Here is a 9694-nt window from a genome sequence, read left to right as displayed (position 1 = left end):
GTCCTAGCAGGGCTTCAGTCGGTTGATGAATTAGTTAATTAATGCTAATTTTTTCCGTTCATTCCCATGGCAGCTGTACAGCGTGTCATGTCCACCTGCACCAGCTTAGTTTCTCTGTGTGATTGGGGAATAAGACCTAAAGAATTCACTTTTATCCCACTACCCAGATATTTCGTAAAGTTCAAATATTTAGGAATTAGCAGGAAATGCTTTTTAATTCCCCGGAAGCCAATAGCCTTAAAAAAAAAAAAAAAAGAAAAGAAAAAGAAAAAGAAAAAGAAAAAGAAAAAGAAAAAGAAAAAGAAAAAGAAAAAGAAAAAGAAAAAGAAAAAGAAAAAGAAAGGAAAAAATAAAGCTGGCTTAGGATGCTGCTGCTGCTGCTGCGGTGTGACCCCACAGGCCGGGCCGCAGCACCGCCCGCTCCTCTGCTGGAGCCTGCTCTGCCCCGTGGCCCCGGCTCCCTGGCGGGACACACAGCCTGGGCTGCCCCCACCGAGAGAGGGGACCCGGGCACCCCACCCTGCACACTGACAGGGACACGGTGTGGGGACACCAGGGTGACACTGAGCCCCCGCCACGATCCTCGCTCTCAGCCCGGCTGCGAGAGGGGCAGGACCGGCCCGGGCAGGGGATGCTCATCTTGATGGGCTGCATTCCTCCACACAAAGGTCCTCCGATTTGTCCCATTAGTGCCATCATTAAAATCCAGTTAGTCTCCTACGGAGAGCAAATGCAGCCCCGCCAAGGCCCTGCTGGCCCCAGAGCCCCGTTTCCCCTGCCCGCCCTGGGAGCGCCTGGTGAGCCGTCCTGCCTCCCGCTTGTGTACTGGGGCTAATTGATGCAGGGGGCCCGGGAGCCGGGCTTCTCACCTTGTTAGCATGGCAATTAGCTCTCTTTACCCTCCTGATTGCTCCTGTGCATATTTCACTCCAGTCCAGCTTTCCAGTGAGTTATAAATGCAGCACTGCGGAAGCCGGGGGAGTTGTGCGGGGACAGCGAGGGCAGAGCCATGCTGCGGACTGTCCTGCTGCTGCTGGCCCTGGCCAAGACGGCGTGCCCGAGCCCGGCCAGCGTGGAGAGCCGGCGGGCTGAGGCGCTGAAAAAACTCCTGGAAGTCTTTGGCATGGAAGACCCGCCGGCCCCCCCAACTCACTTCAAGCAGCCGCCCCAGTACATGGTGGATCTATTCAACACTGTGGCCAATGCGGATGGTGTCACTAAGAACCCTGACATCCTGGAGGGCAACACCGTCCGCAGCTTCCTGGAGAAAAGTAAGGGCGGGGGTCATCCCCGCGGTGCTGGGATGCGTCTGTGGGGAGGGGCTGAACGTGGCCGGTGCCGGTGCCGCCCCTGGTTTTGCTCTCCTCAGCACATCCTTCTCTCCAGCTCACAGCGAGGAGATGCGGTTCCTGTTCGTCCTCTCCAGCGTGGCCAAGAACGAGAAGATCCTGACGGCAGAGCTGCACCTCTTCCGCCTCTGGCCGAGGGTCACAGATGGGCCCAAAAGGCACCACTTCTGCCAGGTGAGGAGAGGGACGGGGACGGGGATGGGGACAGGGACGGGGATGAGATGGGATGGGGGCAGAGCTGTGCCCCAGCCTGTGCCCAGGGGTACCACTGGCACACTGTGGTCATTTGCCTGCAGTGGGAACACAGCCCGGCTCTAGGATCACATGAACAGATATTTCACAGAGCATCATGATGATTTAACTGTGGCAGGTTCTTAAATATCCTTCTGCCTTGTGCAAACATCAGCAAAGGCACACCAGGGTTGTTACAAATCCATGCTGACAACTCCCCATCTCCCCCCACACCTCTGTCCAGGGTCAGCCCCTCGGGCAGAATACACCGGGGTGACCACCTTTTGCCTTCCCCAGGTCAGTGTGTACCAGGTGCTGGAGAAAGACAAGCCAGATGCCCCTGGAGGGAAGAAGCTGCTGGCAGCACGGCTTGTCTCACTGCAAACCTCGGGCTGGGAGGTCTTTGCCATCACGCCAGCTGTGAGTCACTTTTCCTCTGTTTTCACCTTTCAGGCTCCAGTGTAGTTTCCTGTCTTCAGTCTCTGCAGTGACATGGGGGGAATACATCCTCTGGGAGGGGGAGGAAATATTCCTGCCAAGAGCCCCGGGGCTGCTTCATCTCCTTCCCTGAACTTGTCTCCACTGCTCCACAGGGTGTGCTGGTGCTGGCTCCTGCCACAGTGTCCCCTGTGCTGCAGCCCCGGAGCAATCCCTTCCCATGGCACACAGAGTGTGGCCTCAAGGGGTCCCGGTTCACGACGTCCTGCTGCTGGCCTGGGACTTGCCTGTGGGGACACCGGTGCAGTGCCTGTCCCGGTCCATGGTGACACTGGTTTGGTTCCCCAGGTTCGCGACTGGACTGAAGATGAAAGCAGCAACCAGGGTTTGCTGGTGACAGTCCAGAGCCTGGGCGGGAGCCCACTCGACCGCCCACCACTGCAGTTTGCATCTGGCCGGGGCCACCACGAGAGCAAGAAGCCCATGTTGGTCCTTTTCACAGACGATGGGCGCCGCGGAGCATCGCTGCCCACAGCCGGTTTCCCAGGTGGGTCCCACACACCTGGCACGACTCCTTCGGTGCCAACATACCTTTCTCAGGAGCTACTCCCCACATGTGGGCTCCTCAAATCCAAACCTCCTCCCCTGGCTGGTGGGAGAGGCTCTCTCCTTTCTGGTGTAGCCTGCTCAGAGGTGTTGCCTGCTTGCAGATGTGAAGCTGGATTTGAGTTTGGCCAGGAGACTGAGGCTGTCACCACCTGGTGGCTCTGTCTGGGCGGGTGACGGGCTGAGGCCAGAGGGTTGCAGACAAAACCTGTGGGGTGGGGTGGCTGGGGGGGCTGCAATATCTTCTCCCTCCACCCAGGGTCACGCAGTGGCCAATGACATCGGATGCTCCTTTCTGACAGATTTAAAGCCTCAGGCTCCCGATCTACCTGCCAAGATGCTGGTGCCCAAGCTGGGCAGATCACGCAGCACACGCTCGCTGCACCGGTTCCAGCCCTGCCAGAGGCATCCCTTGTCCGTGGACTTTGAGGAGATTGGCTGGTCTGGCTGGATCATCTCACCACGGGGGTACAACGCCTTCCACTGCAAAGGCTCCTGCCCCTTCCCTCTGGGCGAGAACATGCGGCCGACAAACCACGCCACAGTGCAGTCCATCATCAATGCCCTGAAGCTGAGCGAGGGTGTCAGCAGCCCCTGCTGTGTGCCCGACAAGCTCTTCTCCATCAACCTCCTCTACTTCGACGATGACGAGAATGTGGTCCTCAAGCAGTACGATGACATGGTGGCCGGGAGCTGCGGCTGCCACTGAGGCAGGAGGAGCAGGGGCCTGGAAACACCTGCAGGGGCTGCAGTGGGGCTGCACCCACTCCCTCCAGAGCATCAGTGGGGTCTCTGTCCCACAAACCCTCTAAAAGAGACTGGGACGAGCAAAGCAAGGGGGTGCTGGGTCTGCCCAGGATGGTGTCACCCCCTGACAGGGCCAGCCAAGGAAGGCTCAGGGCTGAGCTCTGATTAAGCCAATCCGAAGGAGCCCATGTGAACCAGCAGCCGCAGGGCAGCAGCTCATTTTGGGGTGCCCTGTGCAGGGGCATGGGTGTCTCTGCCCATGCAGAGGCTCCTGCAGACTGTACTATATGTATATAGCAAGAGCACTAATATATGACAGAAACTGCCTGTACAATGTCCTGTAAATGTCTGTACATTCCTGCATTGCTGTGACTTGTAAAATTAATTCAGAGCAACTATTTAAAAGTGCCGTTCTCCAAAGGCTGCCTGTGAACTTTGAACTGCTGTTAGGAAGAGGGCAAGCAGACATCTCACAGGCACAGGGAAGGGAGCGCACATGGAGGGATGAAGATCCAGCTGCAGCGCAGTGTCCAGGGGCAAGGGGACGAGGTGGGTGTGCCCTATTCCTTGAAAGCTGAATGATCTCAGGACCCATCAGCCTGCACCTGGGGGTGCAGGGAGATGAGCAGGTGATGGGAGTGCTTGGGGGAATGTGGTGATGGGTCTGGGGTGGGATAGGGGTGTCTGTAGAAGTGCCTGGAGATGATGCTGCTGGGGCGGGTGAGTGGTAGCTGCTGAGGCTTAACCCCAGATGGCAACTAAGCACCATGCAGCCACTGGCCTCCCCCTCCACCCTGGTGGGATGGGGAGGAGAATCAAAAGAAAAGGAAAAATGTGTGTGTTGGGATATGGAAAGTTCAATAATGGAAATAAAATAAAATATGGTAATATTTAATAATATTTATAATGAAAAGGGGGACACCAGAAGGAGGGAGTCATAAACTCCAAGACAGACAAATGATGCCCAATACCCAGTTGCTCAGCAGCCACTGATCTGTGCCCAGCCTGTCTCCTAGCAGCAACTGGCTGCTGAGAGATCAGTGTGTGATCAAGAATATTCACACCCTGAATCTAAAATACAGCATTGTACCAGCCACTGGGAAGAAAATGAACTCTATTGCAGCTGAAACCAGGACAGTGGGGCAGGAGAGCTCTGGGGGAAGATGGTCAGAAGAAACTGCTGTGCCCAGAGAGAATGTTCCTCATGGAAGAGAAGTGGGGTGGAAACCAGAGCTGCCCAGGGCTGTGGGGTCAGGTCAGTGCTGGGGAGGTGTACAGAGGGTGGGTGTCAATGTGGGTTACCGGGAAGTGGGTAAAGGTGTTGGTGGTCAGCGCAGGGGCCCCCTCACACCTGGTGGCACAGCCCCCTTGTTCCCTGCAGTCCAGCTCTCAGTAGGAGTGTGGCTGTCCCTGCCAGAGCACTCAGCTCCTCCAAGTCTCTTTTGAAGTTTGCAACATCAGCAGCTTAGCCACAGTCCCAGGCTGACACCAGGAGTCCCCTGGCACCTCTGCATCTCCAGCTCACTAGTGAGTGAATTGTACCCTGGCCTGGCTAGCACTAGTTTTATCCCCCTGCTCACCTGGAAGCAGCGCCAGCAGCTCTTGGCCCTTCCCCATGCCAACCCTCCCTGCAGCCCGAGGTCCCTCTCTCCATCTCCCGCAAGGGAAGGGTATACCCCTTCAGGAGGTCCTTTCACTGGACATGGTTCAGTGGAGGGCAAATCCTTGCCCTGTGCCCCCCAGACATGCTCCCCACTGCCTCCCATGATGTGAATACAGAGCAGAGCCAACTGGTGTGTCCTGATCATACGCACTCCCAGCTCCAGTTCCAATGCACCCAGGCACCTCATTCCAAAACTAATGTATGGACAGGCTCATCTGCATCCCTGAGAGCCCTGTCCACGCACTGATGGACTTGTGAGTCCTGGGGAGATCTCCCCTCCTCACCCCAAATGATGAGCAGTTTACTGAATCACACATAGTGGCTGGAAAAGAATCCATGACAATGAAGGTTTGGGCCTGGTTTAATAAATCCTGTTCCTGGGGGTGCTCTGGCTACAAGCTCTGTGTGCCTATAGTGCTTCTGGGTCCCATCACAGCAGCACCCCAAGTCAGGACCCAAACTCTAGGGCAGTGGGAAGAAGAGCAGATTTGGCTGGAAGGATGCATGGCTGTAAGGCCTTTCCTCTGAGCCTTCACTCAAATCCCCACACTGGAATAGGCCTGGGCTGCTTGGCTGGGAGGGAGTCACAGGGCCCTGGGCAGGGGGAGCCTGTGTGTGTCCCACTCAGTGGGGAGTGGAGCAGCACCTACATGAGTCACACCAGGCTACCTGCCTCACACAGGTGACAGTTCAGTCCCATCCTCACTCCCTGTGTTGTCAGGGTGCCCCTTGCCTCAGCCCAGGGCAGACAAAGATCCTGCCCTGTCCGTACAGCCCTGACTGACTGCTCTGCAGGACAGCATTGCCCAGCAGCAGCAGTGAGAGAGGTCCCAGCTGGGAGCAGCCCCTGTGCAGCAGCAGAGCCCCAGCACTGTTGTGACTCTGCCCATAGCTCGGAGCCTCCCCGGGGGACAGGACCTACAGGGAGGATGGCCAGGACAGGGGATGTCTGGGGGTGGGGAGCCTGTGGTCAGCGGTAATAGCGGGGGTCAGCGCTCCAGCACTCTGAGAACTTCCGCAGGACTCGCTCCTTCAGCCGGATCCTCCTGGAAAGCTGAAGTGACTGGCTCATCTCATGGGCCTTCAGCTTGGCATAGTAGTCAGAAAATTTGTTGTAGAGGATGGAGATGGGCATTCCATTGAGGATGATGCCAAAGGAGATGCAGACAAATGCCACCATCCTGCCGAGTATTGTGTCAGGCACAGTGTCTCCGTAGCCCACAGTGGAGAGGCTGACCTGTGCAGGGACAGAAAAGGATAAATTCCCATGGGAACAAGCCCAGCAGACCCCACCAGCCGGTGCTGAAACTCACTCCCTCCTGCCCCTCTGTGGAGCCACCTGTCCCCTGTGACCAGTGCCAGACCCTGACCCTGATGGCAGCCAGCTGAGCTGAACCCTCTCCAGAACCTGCGTGGCCAGGGCTCCACTGTCCAGGCCTAGAGAGATGAAAGAAAGGGCTGGCTGAGCCCAGAAACGCAGATTGGAGGCCACACCCTGCTCCCTCACTGCTTTTGTGTGTGTCTCTTCAAAGGCAGCTGGAGACCCCTGAGCTGAGCCTTCCCCAGCAGTCAGCATCTGCAGGAGCTTCCTTCCCCCTCAGAGCCATGGCTCCAGAGCTTCCTGGCTGTGAGCTGCCTGGCCCCAGACAAACAAAGCTTCCCGGAGCCTCCCTCCAGGGGAAACAGAAGCATTGCCTGGGAATGAACCATGTTTAGTAAATGGGGAGCAGGGCTAGGGTGAGATCTGAGGCCAGAGAGTTGTGGGCTTGGCAGGGAGCTGTGCTCCCAGGGAAAGGCTTAGCCTGGGATGTTGAAATGCTTGAACCTGCTGATGTTGCTGAGTGATTTTGCCCTTCCTCGAGGAGGGATGGATTTGAAGCAGATAGCCTTCAGTAGCTAAAGGGGATTATAAGAGCAGAAGTGATCTGTAGGATCATTTCATCTGTAAATCAAAATGTCCTCATAACCTGTGACTCTCAAGTGCTTTAGCTGCTCCCCATCTTGGAGGTAATGCCAGGTTTATTACAGTGCTCAGCTCTGCAGAGCTGCCAGCTCCTGCCCCAAGCAGGGCAGTGAATGGGCAGCACAGCCCAGTCTGTGTCCGCTCTCATGACACGAGCTGAGGCACAGTGTGACTGTGGGTGCCACATGCAGCCATAGTCACAGTGTGGCTATGGGTTCCCCATCACAGACCCACAAGCTCTTGTGCCCCTTGAGCTCAGCAGGGCTGCAATGCTGCCCAGGCCTTAGGCTGTCCAGGGTGGCTGTCCCCATACCCACAGGCTGCATCCATGCAACACTTGGGTCCCATGACAGATAAAGCTGAGTCACCTCCCGCTTGTTCAACTCAGGCCTGGAGGTTCCCAAGCCACCACCTCTGTCCCACCATCCCACCCCAGCACCAGCTTTTGAGCCTCTGGGCTCAGTCCAAACCTCTGACTCCTTTTCTCAGAGCACGCAGGTCACTCCCACCATTACTGAGCTGGGCCCTTCCTGCCTCCTGCCCAGCAGCAGTGGTGAATCCCCTGAGCACGGGGGCAGTCCCTATCCACAGAGCCTCCCCCACCCTCCTCTGCAAGAAGCTGCTCACACCTTACCGCTGCCCACCACCACGCGCAGGGGATACTGGTGAAGTCAGTGCCAGGGACATCATGTTCCACCGAGTGTATGAGAGCAGAGAAGGTGAAGACCCCCATGGCAATGAAGAGGAGGAGGCAGCAAACCTGCTGGTAGCACTGGCGCATGGTGAAGCTGAAGGCCCGGAGGCCAGTAGAGTGACGTGCCAGCTTGAGGATGCGGAAGATCCTCATGAGCTTGATGAGCTTGAGGACTTTGCCCAGCTTGCTCACATTCTCCACCTTGTGCAGCTCCTCGTGGTATTGCATGTCTCCATCATCCAGATTTTCAAAGAGGATCTGGATGTAGAAGGGCAGGATGGCCACCAGATCTATAGCATTAAACGCTGCCCGCAGAAAGTTCTTGAAGCTGGAGGAGGATATGAGCCGCATGAGGTATTCAGAGGTGAAGAAGATGGCACAGATCATCTCCATCTGCTCCATCCACATTTTCCCTGTCTTGTTTTTCATCTCCTCCACTGTGCTCAGTGTCATGCCCACAATGGAGATAAGCACAAAGAAGCTCGACATGACAGCGATGATCTTGGCTGGGACAGAAGAGTAGGGGTTCTCAATGAGGTTCCAGACCATCTTCCGAAACCGACCCAGAAACTTGCCATCAAACTGCGTCCCTGACTCCAGGGGCTCTAGTTCTGCCTCTAGTTCCTTCTCTATTTTCAGGTACTCACTGAGTTCATCTCGCTTTTCCTCTAACAGGATCCGGCAGCAACGTTGGGAGTATTTCAAATGGATTCCCCAGTACTCGATTTCCTCCACAAAGTTACTGGGGCACATCTCATCCATCACCCACAGGACCCCACTGCGGTAGAAGTGGAAGATGTAGTGGAAAATTGAAGGATCTCTATCAAAGAAGTACTCATTCTTCTGCACCAAGTAGTCATCGCAGAGCTGCAGCTTCTTCACGGGGTCTGTATAAAGCGCCAGCTTCCCAAGCCGGGTGATGGGATACTGGGCAAGTACCTTGTAAGCTATCTGGAACAATTTGCCACCCACATTAATGTTGAGCAGATACTTGTTCCTTTGGATGGGAGTCTGGCTCTTCTCCTGGTTACCATCTGCCACGTTCTGCATGGAGTTCCATTGCCTTACCAGGCTATCCTGTGCAAATGGGATATAGGATTCCTCTTCCTCCGGGGTCCGGCAGCGGCCCCGGTGATCCCCTATCTTCAGGCTGGCCGAGAGACTCGCGCGCCTGATCTGCTGCTGCCTCATGGTGCCCGGCCTCCCAAAGCAGTGACTCCTGTTACCGGCCTCAGGACAGCAGCTCTGCCTTCATGGGAATGCTCCCACTGGCCACACGCTGACTGGGACGAGTGCTGGGGCAGTGGAGTGGCTGCCCGAGAGACACAGCTGTGTCCCAGTGCCACGTGGCACCTGCCGGGGTCCCAAAGCCGATTGCTGATCAGATTGGGGTTTGCATCGTAGCGGTCGGAGGCGGCCAAGTGCCCGCTCCTTAAGACACTAATGAGATTGAGGCACTAGTCCTTTATGTAAGGAACTATTTCTAGCTCTGCACTTCTCTTTTCCCTTATTCTGTTCTTATTAGCTGTTTGCATTTGCTGGATGCTGTTTCCTGGAAGGACATTCATGACAGCAAAGTGGAAACAGCACAAACTTGCCTCAATTTATCCTCTGTTGATGGGACAGGAAGGTGCAGACATGCAGGTTTTATACTGGCTTTGTATCCCCACACCAGATGCTGCTCTTGGCACCAGACCTTTGTTAAAGGCTAATGCAGCTGCCCTGGCTGTCAGCTGTCACAGGGAAGGGAGATGGTCATGACCTCGAGTCCCATCGTGCAGATTTAGAGGGGATGAGGTGAAGACACCACCTCCACAGTGTCCAAGAAGATCCCCTGAGGGACAAGCTGCCCTGTGCCCCTGCCCTGTGCCGTCACATCAGCCTTCAGCCCCACGACTCACCCAGGCAGGGACAGGAACAGGGAACAGGACACTGGAAATGCAAGTAGGCAGTAGAAGTTCCTCTGAAATATTGGAACTGAAAAGGAGGAAATAATCCTTTGG

The 9694-nt window shown here is 56.0% G+C and overlaps 2 protein-coding genes across 2 annotated transcripts; one reads left to right on the top strand and one right to left on the bottom strand.

Annotated features, from left to right (window-relative positions):
- Positions 1–956: 956 nt before the first annotated feature.
- LOC311162555 (bone morphogenetic protein 4-like) lies at positions 957–3333 on the top strand (the record flags this gene model as incomplete). The annotated part of the gene is given in 6 exon segments (XM_084220957.1): positions 957–1001; positions 1004–1271; positions 1387–1523; positions 1878–2000; positions 2367–2565; positions 2927–3333. Coding segments are annotated over 6 exon segments (1179 nt in total).
- Positions 3334–6004: 2671 nt separating this feature from the next.
- Positions 6005–9040, bottom strand: LOC311162689 (potassium voltage-gated channel subfamily V member 2-like; the record flags this gene model as incomplete). Its single annotated transcript, XM_084221131.1, has 2 exons — positions 7632–9040; positions 6005–6271 (listed from the first exon to the last, which is right to left on the bottom strand). Exons 1-2 carry the CDS (start codon positions 8880–8882, stop codon positions 6005–6007), a joined length of 1518 nt encoding a protein of 505 aa, XP_084077257.1. The 5' UTR covers positions 8883–9040.
- Between the last annotated feature and the right edge of the window lie 654 nt (positions 9041–9694).

The sequence above is a fragment of the Fringilla coelebs genome, assembly GCF_963513975.1.
Source record: "Fringilla coelebs genome assembly, chromosome: 24".
NCBI lineage: Eukaryota > Metazoa > Chordata > Aves > Passeriformes > Fringillidae > Fringilla > Fringilla coelebs.
The sequence above is the reverse complement of the archived record's forward strand: the minus strand, read 5'-3'. Positions and strand labels throughout refer to the sequence as shown.